The 22890-nt window shown below is 47.0% G+C and overlaps 1 protein-coding gene across 1 annotated transcript; it reads left to right on the forward strand.

Moving 5' to 3' along the window:
* Positions 1-1177: 1177 nt before the first annotated feature.
* Wnt8b (Wnt family member 8B) lies at positions 1178-22318 on the forward strand. Its single transcript, XM_038312086.1, has 6 exons — positions 1178-1251; positions 18893-18926; positions 19596-19734; positions 20627-20752; positions 21482-21624; positions 21773-22318. Exons 1-6 carry the CDS (start codon positions 1187-1189, stop codon positions 22316-22318), a joined length of 1053 nt encoding a protein of 350 aa, XP_038168014.1. The 5' UTR covers positions 1178-1186.
* The last annotated feature ends 572 nt before the right edge of the window (positions 22319-22890 follow it).

The following is a 22890-nucleotide window of genomic DNA, read 5'->3' on the forward strand; positions in this document are numbered from 1 at the left end:
GTTGGCTTCAGTCAGGCCAGAGAGTTAGGAAGCAAGAGGAACTCTAAAAGAGGAACACGGATTCTGGGAAGCCGGGAAGCAAGGTGGCAAGAATGCTTAGACAGAAGATGGCCGAGCAGTGTGAGCTAGAGCAACCATCCTGGCCCCAGAAACTGAGCTGAGAAGCTCAGGAATCCGGGACTACTTCCATCTACTTGAAATCTCAAGCCTTCTTTGAAACTCATGTTTTATGTCTCTTAGGAAACTTTCCCTGACTCTTCCAGTGAGATTTACAGTCTGTTGCTGTGTGATACTTCATTCGCCCACACTATTTTATTATTACAGTACTGTGTGTAAATACATATCAGGTCGAAATCGTGTGTGTGTGTGAGCGTGCTCGTGCGTGTGTGTGTGTGTGTGTGTGTGTGTGTGTGTGTGTGTGCGCACGTGCGTGTGCATGTGTGTGTGTTTGCGGGGATGTGGGTGCAACTTTCACAGTGCCTTATAATGGGCTAAGAATGTAGCAGGCGCACAGTTATGGATGGGAAAGTTGTCAGTACATCAACTTCCCCAAATTCCCAAACATGTTTTTCATCTAGAAAGATACACAGCCAGCAACCCCAGATCAGAGGGCCTGTGGCTCCCTGGGCGTGAGGAAATCTATCCCAAATGCAAATTCAGCCCGAAAGTGCTACAAAGACCAACCAGGAAAGCACAGTCCGCTCTAAATCCCTCTTGGGGACCAGGCTCTCCCTGTGTGGATCTGTCTGTATATACATATGCTTGGGTAGGGGGACAGTTGTGGTGCGATGGGCAGAGAAAAGCAACTCCACACAGTAATTATGTGGAGGGGATTTGCTATGTCTCTTTCTCCCTCCCTTCTTTGTCCCCATTCTCCTCGTCCCCTTCTGCATTTGTCTGGGAGGATCCTGGAGTGTTCTTTTGATCGACTCAATCTTTCTCTGGCACTTGAGTTCTGATTGGCTGAAGGACTTAGAGGGGGAAAAACTTTAATTAAGTAGATAATCTCTTCTTTGGATGTTAGGTAGCTCCATTTCACCTCCCCTTAACTCTGCTTGGGATCGCTTACACACCAAGGAAGTCGAGCTCTGAGGAGAATTCCATCCCTCTGCCTCCGAGGAACAATACTCCCCTCTCTCCTGTCTCCCAATTTTTGAGAATCTCTGCCTCTGTTTCTCAGAAGACTATGCTCCTCATGAAGGCGGTGTGCGTCTTTCTTCTCGCTTGTACCCTCCACCTCAGCCGCGCCTGGTAAGTAACCTACTTGGATGTGGGATGTGTAAAGTGTGTGTGATACGTTGCAGAATGTTAGCTTTCATGTCTGGACAAGTGGGAGGCCTTGAGATCTCTCTTGGGAAAAGCCATTCTACACAGTAGGGTTTGCCCTGAGCGTGTGACTGGTCTCAGCAAACCTTTAGGATTCTTGCCTATAAAAGATTGGATTTATAAACAAGGGACTTTGTATAGTTTTATAAACGACTATCCTGCAAATTTTGAGTGATCTGGGAAGACACAGACAGTAGTCTGGAGCGGACCCTGCTGTGACCCCAGAGGGCACAGGCTCCGGGCACATCACGCCACTGGAGACAGAATGGACAGGATCTGATTCTGTGCTTTCTGACTTTTCTTCAGAATAGTATAAGAAACTATTCCTGCTAGCACTCCCTAGACATTACAAGTCTGTTGGAGCTACTGGCACTGGGTCAGTAGTCTAGAAACCTGAGCATTTCTACAGACGTTTTTAAGTTGCTCAATGTACAGAAATTCCTAAATCACCCCGAAAATCCGATAACATGTGAAAGTGCTTTGCACACTCTGGGACAAATGCTAGGTGACATTAGCCTTGGTCTCAGGAACCGTGAAAAGCATCAGCACATGTAATTGTTAATAAGCAAGAATATGATAATACGAGGAATGCATTTAGCTAGGCAATTTGGAGTTTCTCCTCAATTCAGATGCTATCTCAATCAACGCCCCCACACCCCCGGCAGTTCTCACTTCAACCATCTACTTAAGATACAAATCCAACTGCTCCCCATCCTACCCAGCAAGCCAGAATAAAAATGCCTTTGCTGGAACCCGCTTCCTGTGCTAATTGAGAGTGTATTCTTATCGTAAATGAGCCCAGCAATCTCTATTAAAGTGTTGATTTCAAAGTTCGCCAACTTAGCACAAGTACTCACCGCTAAGCGTAATGATTTGCAACATTCCTGATTATGAGCAAAACCGCCAAATAATTGGTCAGTTTTAATTGGCTTTTTAATTGAATATTTCAACATGAAAAGGGGGGAGGGAAAAAAAGCCATCTCTGCCTCGTGAGAACAAAATGACAAAAGGACCGCGAGACTATTTCAGGGCGTTTCTACTGATGCCCAACGTGGTCTTCCGCCGCTTCAATATCAGCAAAAGAGAAACACAGCTGCCCCTCCCTTGTCACCAGGGCAGTGGGAAGAATAGTTCGTAACAAGCACCTTCCCCGCTGAAGGGGGTCATGTGCACTTCAGCCTGACACTGACACAGCCACACTGAAGGGTGGCTGGGCTGCTTGTCTGTCCAAATTCAAGTGTCTGGATTCAAAAAGAAAACAAGAGAAAAGAAATGCGAAAGTTCATTCTAATTTAAGCCCAGGGTTTGAGAACCCCTCCTTGCCCGGCCTGACTTAGAGGGGAAATGCCCGGCTCTCCAGTGCAACACACTTAAACTTCAATTCCTTTCTCCTGTGAGTTTCACTTGGAATTAAAAATGTAAACTTTGCCAAGATTCTGCTTTTAGGTAACATTTGAAAAGTGATTTTTAAAACTTAACGTCTTAAATATTGATTATTCCTCTAACGAAACACTCTGGGTTTTGTATAAGGTCATCATCCCCATTGTGCCAGGAGGAGAAATTTGACCAACATAGCCTTTGACATGTTTCTCTTAATACTTCATTATCACCCTTTTATGTAAGGACCTCAAAAGCATTTGACAAACAGAGAACCGCAATTTCTGCTTGGCTGTTCAATTGTCGGGCCGCTTGAAATTACCGTCAAAAAGAGTCCGGTAACAAGCGTTCCCGGGCGTGAAAAGAAGAGAATAACGCTGAGTTTCCCCACAAGGTCCAGCTTTACTGAGAGAGCAGCGGAAGAGGGATTTTTTAAAAAGAGGATTTGCCACCATTCCTCGATGGTGGGACGTTCCTGAGGAGCATTATTCCTCAGTAACTTTAGAAATGTTTTTTTTTTCTTAATCTTTATGGCTCCTTAAAATAGATAATAGGAACACACAAAACAGCCAAGGAGAGAGATAATGACAGCTTCAGTGGGGCCAGAAATGAAATGAGGGCTCCTTCCTGATGCACTTTATTGGGAAGAAACAGGCATGAAAGGTTTTTGTTTAACCATTCACCCTACTTCACTGGAGCTAACGTCCCATAAGGCAGTGTGTGACCAGGTCCCCATTTCTATTCTGCAACAGGGCAAGAATTTCTATGAAATTATTGTGTTGTAAGACAACATTTGAAAAGCATTACCCCTTGGGTCTCAGTATTTGGGTTTTTACAGTAAATTTTTAATGGATGTTGAATTTGCATCTGATATTAAGGTGCTAGAGCTCTGATTAGGAAAGGACTTGGCTTGGGGCTTGTTTTTGGTGATGCTGGGGGTAAAGCCCAGTGTCCTTTGGTGTTGGTGAGCGAGACTACTCCTGAGCGAGGGCTCAGATCAGGAGTCAGCTGCTGTCAGGATCTGTACATGCAGTCTCACCAGGCATTGGATATAGCCAAGAGTGTGCTCTCTAAAGACATCTGCCACTATTTCTAAATGGGTGTTTTATAAAGTACAATACAAATTCATGCTAGGCATGGTATGGCACACCTTTAATCCCAGCACTCAGGAGGTAGAGGCAGGTGGATATCTGTGAGTTTGAGCCTAGCCTGGTCTATGTAGTGAGTTCTAGGACAGCCAGAGCTACAGAAAGAGACTCTGTCTTAAGCCAAAATCTCCCCAAAATAAAAATCAAAACAAAAAATACAAACTTACTTAAAACTATTGAACTCATGAGTGAATTTTCCCACTACCATAAATAAAAAGAGGAATTCATTCAAAGACAGGTCCACTAAAGCTGGTCTCATCGGCGAGGCATGCTCTTCCTTGGAGAGCCTACAGGTCTCTGAAGTGACTAAAAGAAGCGGGATGTGAGGAGCTGCTTTGCAATCTAGGCAAGAGCCTGCTAATGTGAAACACGCCCTTGCCAGTAGCAACCCTGGACTATCCACAAGTACATGGTTCAAAACCAGCCAAGACTGCTGCGAGGCAGCCTAGCCAAGCAGCTTCATGGCCAGCCTCCAGCTGGAGACAGGACCAGCAAAGGTCTGCTCCCACTAACCCTTCGTTTCCCCAACAATGGGAGCCTGTGCCTTCGTTCAGCATCTCTACCTCTCCCATCATAGATGGCAACAAGGCTATTACAATAACAGTGAGGAAACTCATGAGGGCCTGAGAAGACAGGACTGTTGTTTTCCTTGTGATGAGGAGGATGCTCTGAGGTCTGTGGGGTGTGTGTGTGTGTGTGTGTGTGTGTGTGGTGTGTCGAGGATAATATGGCACAGAGGGATCTCTGTTTTGGAACATTATATAGAGATAAAGAGGACTGAAGAAAGGACCGGAAACAAAGGCCTTTTCATCCACACCCGCTCCCTTCCATGCGAAGAGATTGTTGTTTCTTTCCCCGGGCTGGATGGCTGGTTCGATTCTGCTGTCGGCGGCGCTTTCTCTCACAGTTCCATTAATAAAGTCCCTTTTTCATGGGCTCCGAGGACCCTCTCCTATTTCCATCAGAAGACAGAGAGATTGTACAGCTTAGGGAGTAAGGTTCAGGCAATATTGTTTAGGATAAACCCTTTTATTTCGGAAAGTGGATTTTTTTTCTTACTAAGCAAAAGATCAGGCTGGGTTAACAGCTGGGGGGGGAATGGTGTGCTTGGTTCCTATCAATACAGTCCCCATTGCTCCCATTTGAAATGTGCCTGAACCCTGAAGCGTCTTGAAAGAAATGGCCATCCACTGTCGACAGACCCACAGCCTCGTTAAGAGTCAACCCTTTACGGCTCCTTTTCCTCAATCTTTTCTGCAAGCCCCTGGTATTGATCATACCATTTCTTTCTATGCTTCTGTGGTTAGAGGTTTTTCTCAGAAAAAAAAAAAAAATCAGACCATAAGAGGGCACTTAAACCCAGCACTATCTAACCACTCCCAAGTTCATTGTTTTGAAAAGTTTGTGTTTCCAGTGTCCCCATCCTCCATCCCAATAAGACTCCATAAAAAGGGAGCTGTCAGTCTTTCAGTCAGCCTCTGGGGATGAGACTTTCTTGCGGTCTCCAGGCCAGACTTAGGCCATTCCACAGAAGGAAGAACTTCTCTCCGTGGGCAGCGTGATGGCCTTCTGCTGTGCTACACCCCAGGCTGTTTCCGTACACTGTACACTCAGACCCTCTGGCTCCCCATCAGACCCTGCGTTCCCTACCCTGCCAGTTCATGACAACAGCACACTAACAGGCAGTTCCCACTGTGCTGTCTGGCATTTCTTCAGCTTCATCCGGGTGTCTTGTGGTGCCCAGTCCTGTTTAACTGTAAGTTTGTATCCTGGACTCTTCTCCTCCTCGGCTTCCTCTGTCATAAAAGCAGAGCGAGCGGATATGTAAGAAACCCCTGCAAGTGAGCTTCTCCCAGTGTCAGCTCTGGTCCAGGCTGCCTCACCTAGGTTCATGTAGCTACGCTCAGCATTTCCAGCTACACAGAGTTCCCTTACCAGGAAGAGGAAGGGCACAGAAAGGAATCTTCTGTCTTACATCTGAGAGACATGGAGTCAGCAAGCAGAATCTTGGAGAACAGTATACAGCTGACTGTCCTTAGAGCAGCCCAGAATAGTCATTAAGGAGGGGAGGAGAGCCATTCAGATACAGGCTTTGGTTTATTTGTGCTTCGGGCAGGAAAGGTAACAAAATGAGTGGCCTAGGCAGACTGGAAAAGGGAGGTTTCCCTCTCCGCTGAGTTTAGTTCCTTTAGGGCAGTGAAAATGATCCTAAAATGCGATGTCTGTGGTTCTGCTGCCTCGAGCCGATCACCTGCTGGTTTGGGGAGGGGGGTGGGTAATCCCTACGATTACCCGAGGTTTCCTGCTTTGGAAATCAGTGGTTTTGTGTCCATCTGTGCAAGGGGTAGTAATACTTTCAAGTCTGAACCACAGAGACCCAGATGATGAGGTCGGGAAACATAAGCTGGCTGCACAGTGACGGGGCCAGAAGCTGCCATGATGTCAGGCTTCTCGGGACAGTGGCCTGGACTCCCCCTCAGTGAGGGGGAGGCCAGGGAGAGGGCAGCTGCTGTGTCCCTTCCCTCCTCATTTAAATGCCAAGGGCTGAGGACTTTCCTGCAGCTAGGCTTTTGGCTTTCTTGGCAGAGCTTGCAGCAATACAGAAAGGGTGGAAATGGGGACGAAAGACAGTCCTGGCTCTGCAAGATCCCCTGGACTAACGGCATGTCTCTTGGCAGGGAAAAAGACTACCCTTGAAAACTGATGATTTCCTCGGTTGGGGGAGGGGGAGAAAGAAACCCTTCCACACCTGATTGGCAGAGTTTCATGGCTTGAAGCTGTCCCAAAGGCTGGCCATTGGTCTCTGCCAATAATTATTTGGCAAGGGCTGGATGTGAACTGATGTGGCATTTTAAGGCATATATATAATGTAAGGATAACCTTTGAAATGGAGACTCCTGTTTAACATTTTATTTTAACCAACTGGCTTATGAGACTAACTTTCATATATAATATGCCTCAGGACTGCATAGAAAATTTACATTCATAAAATTTTTTAGACTTATCTGTAGGACCGAACTGTGCTTGAAGAGCATTTTAAACCATGAAGCAGTTATGAGAACAAAACCCGAAGCCATGAACTCCTGAGTTTTGCCTTTAAAGCCATCGTGAAAACAACAATAAACCCTTCATTTGGCCACAGTGGCCGCACAATTCTGTCTGCTTTCTCTCAGTTCTTCTGGTGCCCCCTCCTCCCTTGAGGCCACATTGGCTGCTTTTCCTGCTTAAGAACGCCATTCCCAGAATCCAGCTTGCTTTCCATACCCTGAACAAGACCTGATCCATATGAGCTCCCTCTCACCCCTCCCTCCTCTTCTGCTTCCACACTAGGCGAGTACTCCCCCAGGGAGCTCTATCCCCGGCGTCCTTATGACTGTATTTCTAGCTTTTTGACACATTTGAAAGTGGAAGAAAATTGATCTTTGAAATTCTACCTGCTTTCTTCCCTCTAAGATTTCAGCTAGCTGTCCTCCTTCTGTCTGCTCCCTTCCCCCAGCCATCATAGGGTCAGTCTCCATGATTGAGAGTTCACAGCGCGTAAGAATTCGTCACCCAATTGATCTCTGAAAATCTTTGACTTTTTCAACTCCTTTTGCAGTGGGAGGCTCCTGGTTTAAATACCCCTGGACGTTGTCAGAGGGCAGTGAAAGGAACTTCCGGAATCTAGTTTCACAGTTATTAGTGAGACCCTTGTCTGTGTAATTGTGTGTGTGTGGTTGTGTATGTGTGCTCGTGTGTTGTGGGATACAGAGAACCATCGGGAAAATCCCAGGTGTTGACGAGTCAGCTTTCCCCAGCCCCAGGCAAGATGTGAACTCCTTTCCTAAAGAAAAGTTGTGAGGGAAACCTTTCTAGCTGGATCCCCAGGCAGCTTCCAGCTCTGGAGCCTCTGGCCCTCCTCCCGGAGGTGCCTCTGGGTGGCTCTGGGTGAGAACAGCTGTTCACCCCTGCCCATCACACCTCCCCGCTTAGCCTGCCACCCGACTTTAATAGAACCCCATGGTTTGAACCAAGAGAGACCAGTGGGCGTGCTATACCTTTTGTGGGTGCTAGGAGATGCTAAAAGATGAGGGAGAAGCTAAAAATGTCAAAGGCCTATAGGGAAAACAAAGGGAGACTCTCAAAGGCCTGGAAGGAAAGAGGGAGGCCGGATCAAAGAGGGGCAGGAGGGATTCGGATGAAAGTTGTGGATACTGGATAGAAGACTTGAAATCCTAGCAATTCACACAAAAACCTTTGTCTTTACAAAGCACGAGTGGGACAGAGCTAAGGGATCTGGTCTCGTGTCTAAGCTGTCTCAACCACTGGACTGGAAGCCCGCTTGGCACAACAGCCCCCAGGGAAGCTGCCTGAGGGGAGCTCCTCACTGAATGAGATGGAGTGGCCTTCCGGGTGGAGGCCCAGGCAGGAAGGGGAGAGGGGGCCAGGTGCCTGAAATCAGCCCAGTTACACGGTCCTTGTCATGCTAAGAGACAATGCAAGCAGAACACTTCCGGTCCAGGCCATCAGTCCCACAGGGAGGCAGTATCCTGACCATGGCGGAGAACCTGCTGACCACAAAGTGATGTTGTTACACAAACTACCTTGAAGACTGCACATGTGGGGAATCATCCCCAAACTGTGGGTGAGGACTAGTGGCTAACCCAGCTCATTATTAGTTCCAACTGGCAGAGACAGGGGCTGGCAGTTGTCTAGTAACTCCCTGAAATGAATAAACATTGTATACTTTTTCAACAAGCGTCAGGTACAGAAGGATTTTCAGTGTGTGTGTGTGTGTGTGTGTGTGTGTGTGTGTGTGTGTGTGTGATAAATAAATATTAGAGGAGAAACATACATCCTTAGGAAAGGAAACTTGGAGACTTTCCAGACATTGACAGAGCAGCAGCATCATGTGTATTTGAATTGTTCTGAGGTCCCTCCTCTCCTGTTCCACCTCCTTGAGGAAAACTTTCCCCTGGGGTTAGGCTGATTGTGGACTAGGGTCCAGTGGATAAACCAGCTCACAAGCCTCGTGCTGTAGAGAAAAGCCGTGTGAATCAAGCAAGGTTAAACTTGGCTACTGTCTCATCTCTGAGGTTTCTCCACGTGAGAAGGTCCCTGAGTAGAGAAGCAATGGGAAGGGAGATAAACACAGCATGGCTCTGCTGGGAAGACCACCCACACAGCCTCAAGGGAGCCGTGCAGCCAGGGCATGTAGCTGGATCCCAGATCCAGCTTAAATGATGGGAAGGATAATTAACATGACAAGCACAGCGAGGACTTAGATACTCAGGAAGCTAATAGAAAAGAACCTCTTCATCACGGCCTGTGTTAGGGGAGCTGTGGCTGCAGGGGCTGAGGTCAAGGACAAGAGCACAGGGCCTGGCTAAGCAGCTTGGCTGGGAGCCCGTGACAGCAGAGCGACTCTGAGAACTGTGGAGGACCGGAGACGGAGGTCTAACTGTTCTCCCTAATCCTCGTTGTAAATAAACTAGCAAAAAAAAAAAAAAAAAAAAAAAAAAAAAAACAAAACAAAACAAAACAAAACAGGGTGGCATTAGAAGAGTCTAAGAAACGATAAAAGAGCAGATTGTGCGTTGAAGGTTCATCCCAGGAATGGTAACTGGAGCGAAGAGATGGTCTAGGGGCACACATGAGTAGCCTACGTTAGAGACGTCCCCAAGCAGAGGCCGTGAGAGGAGGACCAGAAGAGGGATGGATGGGTTTTGACAGGCTCGGAATCCCTCATGGCATAGTCCAGCTCAGCAAGCATTTTGTTGTGCTTTGGGGAAGAGGCCATGAGTCAGTCACAATGTGAGGAAGCCACCTGGAGTGCAGGTGGAGACAGAAGCCAAGAGCGGGAGGTGCGTGCGTAGACATGCACATGCGCAGACATTCAGTCCTACCTCAGCCTCCCAGGCAGCCTGCGGGAGTTTGGTGAAGAGCAATTGCTTGCTTATGCCCTCCCCCTGTGGGGTGCAGTGAGACCTGATGGCTATCTGGGAAAGATGCTTTCACCAAAGCCACCTCAGACACCTGGGACATTGACAGAGCTGGAATGTATTGAGGAATTATCATGTTAATCTGGGAGACCCTTGTGTCCATCCATGGGTTCACTTTGAAGTCTGTGGCAACTGCTGACCCCCAAGCCTCAGAGTCTTCTGTAATTAGCAAGTCTTGGAGTGGTTCTCCAGTGCCAACCGTAGGGTAGGAAGAGTGTAGATGAGCTGAAAATAGACCCTGTGCCAAGGCTGAGCAGACCCCGGTAGTCGCCAAAAGGCAGACCCAGGAAGTGCAGCGCCAGAAACCAGAGACTCCCTTTACAACAACTTCTGAATCCCTTTTCTTTGCAAGAATGGCACTCTTTGAATGGACCGCCCTTGGCAAGGGCTCTGAGGTGGGTACTACTTGGATTTGGCACATCTGGGCACACGTGGGGCTGCAGGCACAGATCAAAACCAGGGACTGAGGACTTGCTATGAACGCCTTTGGTCTAATGGGGAAACTGAAGGAGACAGCATGAAGGGCTTATGTGATTTTCTTCACAGCTACTCAGCCAATGAAGGGCTTGGAGAGTCACTGGGGGTGGGGGGAACCACTAAACAAAACTCAAAAGAACTGAGCAAACCTTACCACTCCCTTCTGCAGAAATGACAATGTAGAAACCCACACAGGAAGATTAAACTCCAGGGGATAAAAGACATTTGTCCCTGCTTTAAAAAAAAATCAATACACATTTTTTTGTTGTTGTTGTTTTGAGACAGGGTTTCTCTGTACAGCCTTGGCTGTCCTGGAACTCACTCTGTAGATAATCAGGCCTGCCTTGAACTCACAGAGATCTGCCTGCCTCTGCCTCCCTAGTGCTGGGATTAAAGGCGTGCACCACCACCGCCTGGCTCAATATACATTTTTTTTAAAAGCAGCTTTGTGTTTGTAGAGAAAAACTGAGCAAGAAGTGTGGAGTTTCCATATAATCTCCCTATCTCCTCCCATAAACCCCTTGTTCATTTCTACACCCTCTACACAAGAGTCAGCATGAGCAGCATCAGTTATGGGGGGATCTGGTGGTTCCCAGAACCCTTGCTCCTATGGGCATGGAAGCTTAGAAGGGAGTACTGGAGCATTGCAAAAAGAAAAAAAATGTAGCCAAGACCCTGTGCTCACCATCGGCACTCCCTTACCGAGTACAGGCTTCCGTCACACAGTAGTACGTCACCAACACTTCCAAACTATCCATTATGACTTTTCAGAAATGAAGAGTCCTGAATCAGCAGAGGGCCTGGAGCAGAGGAGATAAGAGCCCCATTTTCAGCCGTGCATGGTCTAGACCAGTGGTTCTCAACCCGTGGGTCATGACCCTTCCAGGGGGCTGAGTGATCTTTCCACAGGGGTGGCATATCAGATATTGACATTACAATTCATAATAGAAGCAACACTACAGTTAGGAAGTAGCAACAAGATACTTTAATGGTTGGGGGTCTCCACAGCATGAGGAACTGTATTAAAGGACCACATTAGTAGGAAGGCTGAGAACCACTGTGCTAGAATGAGATAGCGTAGGTTCCAGACCCACCCCTGACCTGATGTGTTATATTGCCTTGACACACCACAGTGTAGTTTGTGTATCTGTGGAGAACAGACCCATTCTGTTTCCTATAACTGTTGTGGCAATCGCACGAGCTTCAAGCATTAAAATACTTAAATAGATTTGCTGCGCACAACATAAACACTGTATTGGGTCCTTATGAAAATTCATAATGTAACAGGCAAAGTACCACTACCCTGACACATCTGACGATGCCAGCTGTTAGAATGTGACACAAACTACATTTTATGTGACAGCATACTCTTCTGGGACAAAGTCTCATTACAGAACCTTGACTAGGATTCACTCTGTAGAGCAGGCTGGCCTCAAACTCACAGAGATCTGCCTGTCATTGCCCCTCCCAAGTGCTGGGGTTAAAGGATTGTGCCACCACCCCTGGGACTGTGACATCACACACGCATATGTATATAGATTATATATCATGTATAAGAGTAACAAAAGGAAAAGAAAAAAAACATTTACTTGGCAATATAAAAGAAAAACTACAGTTATTTGTGCAGACTGCTTATGCCCATTCCTAATTACTCCGAAACACAATGGTGATTATCAATGGCCGTCTACGGGTGCTACAGATGTGTCTACACTAACCACTGTGTGCATTCGCTCTGTGCTCCTGGCTTTCACCCTTGTTGTATGACCCTGTGCTTAATTAACAAGTAAGAGGGAGCTCTGCTTGCCCCAGAGTTCTCCCTTGCATTCCCCAAATCTTTTCTTCTCCAAACATTTTAGTTAAAAGAGTAAGTGCTTCCTATGAAGAGTCCTGAACACAATTAACATCCCAGTACAAAGATTCAAGATCTGGGCCACACACACTTCTCTGTTTGTAGGTTCTGGGGGCATTGCCTCCCGGACTGAGTATGGAAAGGTTTCAGAAAGAATGGAAAAGGAGCCCCAGGTTTGCAATCTGTGGGTGGGTTCCTCTCTGACTCTTCTTTCCCATAAATCTTTTTTGTTGTTGTTTTTCGAGACAGGGTTTCTCTGTAGCTTTGGAGCCTGTCCTGGAGCTAGACTTGTAGATCAGACTAGCCTAGAACTCACAGAGATCTACCTGCCTCTGCCTCCCAAGTGCTGGGATTAAAGGCGTGTGCCACCACTACCTGACCATAAATCTTTTTGTAGCCCCTTCCTTCTTGAATTCCCCATTGGCTCTAAGGAGCTCTCCATTACCTTCCCTTTCCTAACTCTCTAATCCAACGCACTTACACAGAACACTTTCTGTGTTCAGAGGAAGATAGAAGGGAAGCTGGGCAGAAGGCAACAGATACCTCAGGCAAGCCATACTTTTGATCAGAAACAAGGTAATAAAAGGAAACCAAGGCCAGTCTGGGCTAAACAGTGAGACTTGGTAGGAGGTGGGGGGGTCACTTTGATACCTACTGGTGGTATCAAATAGGTACACACCTATTATCCCAGCCCTTCAGAGGCCGAGGCAGGAGGATTGTGAGTTCAAGGCCAGACCCTATCTTACAAAAGAAAAAGCAAGCAAGGGCTGGGTTGTAGTTTGTGGCCGAGCAGGCTCTGGATTATTGGCACTAGGAACTTGTCTAGTTAGGGTGAGGCCTTGGGTTCAATATCCACCCCACTTCCCCAAAGACCTGCAGTGAGGCTTCAGGAAGTACTGGCTGTGGAGACTGGAGAGATGCTCCAGAATGTTCACTGCTCTTGGAGAGAACTCGGGTTCGATCACCAGCACCCACATGGCAGTTCACACCTGTCTGTTAACTCTAGTTCCAGGGGATCCGATATCCTCTTCTGGCTTCCATGGGCTCCTGCATGCGTGTCATGCACACAAAAGTCATGCAGGCAAACACAAAGGCACGCAGATAAAAATAAGCACATAAAAAATTTAAAAGAAGTAAATATTTGAACTAGATATTTACCAAGAATAAGAAAGGCTTATAAATGATGGCTTTATTGGCATAGACTCCACACATAAAATGCACCTTAGTAACTCCACATGCCTGTACAACCCTCAGTATAATCCATTTCTGAATGTTTTCACCAACCCTGAAAGAAATTCCCTTTCCATTTACAGTTATTTCCCAGTGTTCTCCCCCGTGTCTTTGATAACTGCCGATCTATTTTCAGTAGCTATATAATGGTCTTTTCTAGAAGTTTCTCATAAAACCAAGAGCAAGAGTTCATATAGTTCTTGATCTTTTGTGTCTGGGTTCTTCCACTTAGAGTAATGTTCATCTGTGTTGGAGCATGTACCAGTACTTCATTTATTTAGATAGTAGTCTACTGTGGTTATACCAGATTGCTTGCACCCATTCATCAGATGCTAGACATGTGGTCAGTGTTAGTTTTGGCTAGTCTGCTATGAATATATAACTCTGTATATATAATATTTATATGAGCACAGTATATATGATTTGTTGAATATATGTCTGCCTAGGAATAGAGCTGCTGTGTTATATTTAACCTATGGAGATGAATTACTAAACATTTTTCAAAAGTACATGTATTCATGGGGCAGTGGTGGCACATGCCTTTTGTCTCAGCACTTGGGAGGCAGAGGCAGGTGGATCGCTTTGAATTCCAGGCCAGCTTGGAGTCTACAGAGTGAGTTCCAGGACAGCCAGGCTACATTGAGGAATCTGGATGCTTTGTGTTTTCATCAGTATCTCTCTCTCTCTCTCTCTCTCTCTCTCTCTCTCTCTCTCTCTCTCTCTCTCTCTCTCTCTCTCTTTCTTTCTTTTTTTGAGACAGAGTCTCTCTATGCAGCCCCCTGCATAGATAGAGCAGGCTGCTATCTAACTTAGAAAGATCCCCTGCCTCTGCCTCCCGAGTGCTCCTGAGTGGGTCTAAAGGCGTGCACACACATCCAGTGTTCTTTTTGTCTAGCGGCCTCAGTGGGCATGATTCTTGTGATTTTGTTCTTAGATGACGAGTGATACTGAACATCTTTCCATGGGTTCAAGGGAGCATCTTCTTCGGGAAAAGGTCTATATGCAAGTCACGTGCCTGTTTGTAAACTGAGTTGTTTGTCACGGCTGAGCTTAAGGAACTTTTCATATAAACCTGAACTCAAAATCCTCCAGATACGCCCTCCCCAGTGCTGGGATTACAGATGTGCAACCCCACAGTCAACCAGTTAACAGGCTGTCCCAATAATCCAGACCAAAGGTGATGATGATTTGAAGCAGAGTGGAATTAGGCGAGATGTTGAAAACTGGCTACATCATGAGCTTCAGTCAACAAGATTTGAGGACATATTAAGTTCAGAATAAGAAAAGAAGAGTCAAAGATGACTTGCGGGGACTTTTATCTGACCAAGGAGGGACTTTCTGGTTTTGTGGTGGAGTTGACCACAGACGGAGCAGGTTGAGGTGACGACTGGGCAAGAGTTCATCCTGAGGCAAGTGAATTCGAATGTCTACCAAATCAAGAATATCGCTGAACATACAAGTCTGGAGATTGAACAAAAAGGTCTGAGAATAGTTAGGGAGGTCCAGGAAGACAAAGGCCCTTTTGAACGGTACTCAGTGTGGGCAGTGGCAGCGGCAACTGTACATCCTCATGGGGAATGGGAACTTCCTTCTGAGAGTACACATCATGACCACCCATAGAGAAGCTGCTATCCACTAGACAGACACTGTATCGTCCATGTTTGTTAGACACTGGTGTCTTCCCTTCAGTCATGTGACTGTCTCCAGATGGCGTCGAGCCCCTAACCACACCTAAATGACTCCCCTCTTCCTTCCTCTCCATCTTCTCACAGCACCCATCCACTACGCCTTCCACAGTCTTTATTTTTATTGGTTCAAAGGACATCATACCACTGTCTTGTTAACCAAAACTAGCACTGTCCTTCTCTGGTGCTCACCACCAGGACAGAGTCTTTTCTTGATGTTGGATGTTTTGCATCCAAGTGAAGCCGTCACATGGACCAAGTATATTTACAAATAACAACATAAGCATGGAATTATTGCTCAAATAAGACCCAAGTCTTGTCCCATGACAGGTGTATAGCTAAACTTGTCACTTTAATTAGCTCAGCAGACAAGCATGTTACACATGTCTTTTTACTACAGGCTGTAGGAGGGGGAGACCCTCCAGGTACTCCATCCCTTACTAGGCTGCTTTCCTAACTTAGGTTCTTTCATGGAGAGACTCTTGACCCAGGCTTAGCCTCTGTAAAGCTTCATCCTTTGTCATCCCATGTTTTGTTTCATTCTGTCTTAGTTCCCAATGATGTCTGTCCTGGGAAATGGTAACTATTGTGTCTGGTCTGGTAATGTCTAGCTTACAAGCTATTCCACATATAAAGACTGCTCTTTTGAGTCAGGGTGGGTGCCTCGACTTTCCTGATATTTTGGCACCAGTCTTTTAAGGATCAGAAATTTAGCTCTGAACCTAGAATGGCTTTGACAATCGTGAAATAGCTGAAATCATCATGAATCTCAAATTTCTGTGTGAACTCTTTGGTACAGATCCCAGGATAGCACAGCTTTGTCTTAGTTGATTTAACTATCTGCCAGGCTCTCATAGGCAGGCCTTCCTTTTGTTGATTCTGTGGACTTCTGTAGTTTTTCCTCTTTCAAAAATCTCTGTATTTTCATATGGAAGCCTTCCAACCTGCTAATATTGCTTCTCCAAAACTACCCACGTTGTGGATGTTGTCTTTCATGTGGAGAGTCCACCAAGCGCATTGGTCACCAATAAGAGAATGACTTTATCTATTTTGTTTCTAATACCCTTTCTGATGCTAACTACCTTTCCAGGCTTCAAAATTGCTAGGGGATATGAGTCTTTGGGGTACAGCCCAAGGATTCCCGTGTTACTTGCCTGTGATGGAAAGCTAACAGGTAATACATTTTGATTGATATAAAATGTCTATTTTGAAGTCATTCCCCAAATGCCCAAGATTTCAGATCATATATGTGCTTAACTTTGCATTTTATATAACTATAGATTTGCAAAAGTTGCAAAGAAACCTTCAGGAAGTTTCTGTACCCTTTCCACAGCCTTCCTTGATGTTTCCATCTTACAATTATCCAGTAACCCTAGAGTTTATTCAGACACTATTTTATTGCATCCCTCTGCTCATGTATTTATGTGTGCAGGTGTATGTGTGTGTGTGTAGGTGTGTGTGTGAGAGAAATTCTGATGCAAATTTGCCATGCTGTACCCTTGTGTAACCATGACCCTAGTTAAGACCCTTACCATCACTAAGGCCCGTGACTCTTAACAGCAGCATCCGTCTTTCCATTCCAGACCCCTGGCAAATCGCTAGCCTGTTCCTCACTACACACACTGCTCTGCTTTTAGCCGGATAACCACATCACTCCAGCATTGCTATGTGGACATCCCCCTTTCGTGGTAATGAGAATTGCATGTTTGGTGATTGTTTAACTAAATTATAACTGCAAGTTTCTCTTTTTCACTTTGAGAAAAAGTCTCATAAATTGACCATTCTGGGCATGAACACCTTTAACCTGTGATCCTCCTGCCTCAGCTTCCCAAGTGGTAACAATTACAGGACCAGACCCAGAAATACATATTCTTTTGATATTGATTTGTTTGGGGGTGTGTATGTGTGTGGCGTATGTGCATGTGTGTTTATCTGTGTGGCGCTCCATGTGCGCATGCATATAAAGGCCAGAGGTTGACACTGGATGTCTCCTGAATCCCTCTCCATTTCATACAGTGAGGGAGGCAGGGTCTCTCATTGAACCCAGAATTCACTGATTCAGCTAGTCAGCTAGTCAGTTTGCTCTGGGATCCTGTCTCTGTAATCACACAGATGGCTAAGCCATCACCCCAGCCTGGGATTGACTTTAATTTCCTTGAGGTTCATCCAAATAATTGAGGGTATTAATAGTTCCTTTTCTTTATTGCTGAGTAGTATTCCATGGTGTGGATGTGACAGTTTGTTTTTGTTAAAATACGTAGTGATTTTTGTTATTATAAGGACTTTTATTGTTGCAGTGTTAAGGCTTGAATTCAGTGGACTTGTGTATCATAAGCAAGGCTATAAGGCTTTCATTTGCTTGTTTTGTTAGTTTGAGACAGAGACTCAAGTAGTCCAGACTGGTTTGGAATTAGCTATGCAGATGGGGCTGGCCTTGAACTCCTGATTCTCCTGCTGCCAATGCCCCAGCTGCTAGGGTTATAAGCAAGCACCATCAGTTCGGCAAAGGCTATGGCTTTAACTTTCACACTCAGAAGTTCAGACCCATATGAATTCCTAGGTTAAACAGTTTTCATTTCTCTGAGATAAAGTCCTAAGAGCGAAGCTACTTAGTTTTCAAGTAGACACCAAGCTACTTTTCAGATTCAGCTTGATTTTTGGATTAAATTTGAGACCCTGGACAGTTTTTCCACTGTTTATTCTTCTTAATTATGTCTTTCTACAGTCCAGGAAAGTCAGACAAACCTGGATCAGATCCGTCATCCTCACTTGTTAGTTGAGTGAGCCTGAACATGTAGTAAGCTGTTTTTCCTTAGATCCACATGCACAAAATCGAGATAAAAATGTATGGGACAGAAATGATTTAAAAGAGCTACCTGTTGCCGGGCGGCGGTGGTGCACGCCTTTAATCCCAGCACTTGGGAGGCAGAGGCAGACGAATCTCTGAGTTTGAGGCCAACCTGGTCTACAAGAGCTAGTTCCAGGACAGGCTCTAGAAACTACAGGGAAACCCTGTCTCGAAAAACCAAAAAAAAAAAAAAAAAAAGAGCTACATGTGAACTGCTGAGTTATGAGTTAATGCTAGCTCTGTCCCCAGACTGTGGCAAAACAATAATCAAACATTATTTTCAGTTTTTATGGTATTGGAAGCTGTAATTTTAAATTGTTTATGGTATTGGAAATTATAGCTGACTTTAAAAATCCAAAGAAATGGGGCTGCAGAGATGGTGTAGTGGTTAAGAGCACTGACTATTCTTCCAAAGGACCAGTGTTCAATTCCCAGCATCCACATGGCAGCTCCCAACCACCTGTAACTCAGATCTAGGGGATCTGACATCCTCTTCTGGGCTCCTCAGGCATGTGATATAATATGCACACACAGGCAAGCACTCATATACTTAAAAATAAACCTTTTTAATATAAAGAAATATATACTCTCAATTTATATTTTTTCAACTAAATGGGTTATCTTTTTAATTTTTAAAATTATTTTAAAATTTATTTTGGATGTGCACGTGGAGTCAGCATACATGCTACAGCACATGAGTGGGGGTCAGAAGACTCTTGCAGGAGTTGGCTCTTTCCCACCATGTGGGTTCCCAGGATCAAACTCAGGTTGTCGGGCTTGGCAGCAGGCACGTTTACCCGCTGAGCCATCTTGCTGGTCCTGAGAAGGCTATCTTTATTAACTTGCTCATAAACATATGAAAGCTAATTGTCTTTCCCTTCTCTCCATGATATTGTGGTAACGATCTCTGTGACTCTAGGAAGCGGAAACAAACTGGCATCTCTCCACTGTGCTCTGTTTTCTCCTTCTAGGTCAGTGAACAACTTTCTGATGACCGGTCCAAAGGTAAGAAGTCTTTGGCGAACTCAGGTGTCTCTAGTTTTAACTTGTTGGCTGAGGATAACACAGGTGGTGTCATTACACCGACAACTTCCATCATGTTGCAGCGCACAGCACAGACAGGGACTTGCTTGCCTGCAGCCTCAGCAAACTTCAGAGCTCAGATGAGAACTTAGGTGGATTCTTACTGAATGTATGGCTGGAAATCTCCAGAACCAGAAAAGGCACCAGCTTTGACAGGTGCAGTGACCCCCTAATGTTCGGAAACTGTACTACATGGAAGTATTCCTGAAATACCAATCCTTACCTAGTAGTGCGGTAAAGAGACCTGAGATTTCAAGAATTGTGTGACTGGGGCTCATTTTAGAGAGATGCTTTAGTATAATGAGCAAAGACTGGTGGGAAGTAGGGCTTGATAGACATCAGATTCAACCCCTTCTCTGGCCTTCTGCCAACTGCGAGGCTGTGGACAAAGCACTTCTCTCTGAGCCTTGGTGTCTTGACTTTGCAATGGTCCCTACCCACAAGGACATGGGCACTATGAAATGAGATAGCACCTATAGCCTGCTTTCTCAGCCCATGCTTTAGGAAACTGGGAGTGGAAGAGTGTCAGAGAGTTGCTCGGGACAAGGGTCTCCTAAATTGAAGCTAAAGTTCAAGCCCATATTCCTGTAGGCTTACCTCGTCTACTCCAGCAGCGTGGCAGCTGGTGCCCAGAGTGGTATTGAAGAATGTAAATACCAGTTTGCTTGGGACCGCTGGAACTGCCCCGAGAGAGCTCTGCAGCTGTCCAGCCATGGCGGACTCCGTAGTGGTAAGGAAAGCCTTGGCCTCTGCTCCAGGAACCTCTGGTCATAGCTTGGGACCCCTCCTCTTCTACATCCTTAATTTTCACCCAGTCTCTTGGCTCAGTACATCACACTCTCCTGCGATCTTCTCTTTACCTTCTCTGCCCCGTTTGTTTCCTACTCTCCTTTCTTTCTCTTCCTTCCTTCCTTCCTTCCTTCCTTCCTTCCTTCCTTCCTCTCTCTCCTCTCTCTCCTCTCTCTCTCTCTCTCTCTCTCTCTCTCTCTCTCTCTCTCTCTCTCTCTCTCTCTCTCTCTCTCTCTCTTTATCCCTCACTGTCTAATACACTTTGCTTCATCTCCTGTCCTGTACTGCCCGTGGCTGCCCAGCTGGCCAAAGGTTTCCTCACACTCTAAGCAATACCAAGATGTAGGGTAGGGTCATTAACCCTCACACTGCTTAGTCAGTCCCTTCAGCAGGCTTAGAGGTGTTGAGCCAGGAGACGTGGAGGCCAGGTTACCGTAGAGGATAAGTAGAATTGAGAAGGCAGCCCACTGGAGGAGCTTTGCAAGACTGACACACTTTCTGGACTTTCCAGGAGGAAATGGGCTGGGTTCTTTGCCTTCAGAGTCATCTCCTCTTCCTCGGGTTCTTTCCGACCTAAATCCTTTCCAAGCATGTCATCAGCCGTCTAGCCAACCACTCACAAAATATGTGACTTGGAAAGTGGGAGGGAGGGGGGCTAGGACTGAGCGCAGGGAGGGGATGGATCCTGAAAGGGGGCAGGCTACAGGATTCAGGAGAAATCTGCAGAGCAGGGGAGGGTGCCTGTGATGGAGGCATTAAGAAAAAGTAGCACATTAGCATTTCTTCTGGCTGCGACCTCTTCTTCTAACCCTCGGGGGACTTTGACTCCCCAGCGAACCGGGAGACAGCGTTTGTACACGCCATCAGCTCTGCTGGAGTCATGTACACCCTGACGAGAAACTGCAGCCTTGGGGATTTTGACAACTGTGGCTGTGATGACTCCCGAAATGGACAACTGGGTGAGTAGAAATGTGGGAATGAGGAACGCAGGCAGGAGCGGAAGTTCACTTACGCAACGAAAAGCATGGTGGGAATTTGGAGGAATACAACCGTATTCTTCTAAACACGAGGGAAATTCTGCCGGAGCAGGGCGAGCCAGTTCCAGCCCCCACACACTGCAGTGACAACTCTGCCTGAACAGTTTAAGGCCTGCTCTCCCCCCAAATTTTCCTTAATTTAAACACAATAATAAGGGAATCGTATGTAGATTGACGGGGCCTCCCTTTCCTGTTGCCTTGTCCTGTGCTCATCCCTCATCCCACGATTTTCGGTGGCCTTCCTCATCCTCTGTACCCTTTCACTCCATTTCCGGCTTCGTGACTCCCTATTATTACCTCTGTTTGATTCCTCTTGCTCTCTCAAAGGTTGAACTCTTGTCCCTTCCCAGACTCCAATGGCCTACCCACCAGACACGTGCACCCTCCTGCAGAGAAGCATGCAGGCAGAATCCATGTGCCAACTAGTTCTGTCAAGGAGGCCTCAGAAGGGATTGGCTCAGGCTGAAAGAGGACAGAAAAGGTGGCAAAAGCAAATCAAGATTGAAACTAATCCAGAAACAGGGCACTCAACCAACCTTAACCCTTTCCTATTCCAGAGTCTCCTCCACAGATCCCACCACCCCACCCCATTAGAAACAGGAGCCCCGGAAGTTGTAGACTTAATGGCTTTTCCTGCCCCTGCCTTTTCAGGAGGCCAAGGCTGGCTCTGGGGAGGCTGCAGTGACAACGTGGGCTTCGGAGAGGCAATTTCCAAGCAGTTTGTGGATGCCCTAGAGACAGGACAGGATGCCCGGGCAGCCATGAATCTGCACAACAATGAGGCTGGCCGCAAGGTGAGTCCGGCAGCCCTTTACTAGACAGTTGGCTCCATTCTCTACCAGCTCCAATACCTCGGTTCTTTAACAGACTCTATACCCAACCTAGCTAGGCCCTTTGCAATTCCTCCGGGCTGGGACGGTTTACGCGCAGCTCTTTCCCCAGGCGGTCAAGGGCACCATGAAACGCACGTGCAAGTGCCACGGCGTGTCTGGCAGCTGCACCACGCAGACCTGCTGGTTGCAGCTGCCGGAGTTCCGGGAGGTAGGCGCGCACCTGAAGGAGAAGTATCACGCGGCGCTCAAGGTGGACCTGCTCCAGGGCGCGGGCAACAGCGCGGCGGGCCGTGGCGCCATCGCCGACACCTTCCGCTCCATCTCCACGCGCGAGCTGGTGCACCTAGAGGACTCCCCCGACTACTGCCTGGAGAACAAGACCCTGGGGCTGCAAGGCACCGAAGGCCGAGAGTGTCTGCGGCGCGGGCGCGCCCTGGGCCGCTGGGAGCGGCGCAGCTGCCGCCGGCTGTGCGGAGACTGCGGGCTGGCGGTGGAGGAGCGCCGCACCGAGACGGTGTCCAGCTGCAACTGCAAGTTTCACTGGTGCTGCGCGGTCCGCTGCGAGCAGTGCCGCCGGCGGGTCACCAAGTACTTCTGCAGCCGTGCCGAGAGGCCGCCGAGAGGCGCTGCTCACAAACCTGGGAAGAAACCCTAAGGGTCTCCTCCTGCCTCCTTCCCTGTTCGTCCCCGGAAATAGAGGGACCCAGATTGGGGACCTCGCACTCCCTAGCCCAGCGATCCTGACAGGCAGAGGCCGCCGTCTCTACCGAGTGCCACTTCTAAACTGTTTCCCGGATTCCTCTGTATGGTCTTCGTAGCTCACTCTTAGGTCTCAAAACTGTTCTAAAATTCTGCACAGTTCCTGAGAAAAGGACGAAAACAGGCGATTCTCCTCACCTCACCCTACCCTACCCCGGACCCGAGCTGTCTTAATGCTGGACCTAGTTTACCGGGCCGGGCCGAGCAAAGAACCCTCTCAGACACGCAGAGTCCAGGTAAAGACAACGGCCCTTCTGCCCACCTCAGCTGCACCTCCCTCCCAGGAGCCAGAGCCTCTAGGGCCTACAGTCTAGACATAGATCCCCTGAGGTTGAAGCCTCAGGAATCTAACACTTTGTTTTCCCATTTCTCTACTTGCCTGGGGGGGAAAAAAACAAAACAAACAAAAAAGCTGGGAACAAGAAAGCATTTGAATTTGGGGATGAGGGAACCCCAGAGCCCCCCGTC

This window comes from Arvicola amphibius, chromosome 1 (genome assembly GCF_903992535.2).
Source record: "Arvicola amphibius chromosome 1, mArvAmp1.2, whole genome shotgun sequence".
NCBI classification, from domain to species: domain Eukaryota; kingdom Metazoa; phylum Chordata; class Mammalia; order Rodentia; family Cricetidae; genus Arvicola; species Arvicola amphibius.

What these genes read in the sequence shown, in the direction of transcription:
- Wnt8b (XM_038312086.1), top strand. Translation starts at nt 1,187, where the DNA reads ATGCTCCTCATGAAGGCGGTGTGCGTCTTTCTTCTCGCTTGTACCCTC. An exon ending in CTCCACCTCAGCCGCGCCTG is followed by an intron (nt 1,252 to 18,892) that starts GTAAGTAACCTA and finishes TTCTCCTTCTAG; the next exon opens with GTCAGTGAACAACTTTCTGA. An exon ending in CTCCCGAAATGGACAACTGG is followed by an intron (nt 20,753 to 21,481) that starts GTGAGTAGAAAT and finishes CTGCCTTTTCAG; the next exon opens with GAGGCCAAGGCTGGCTCTGG.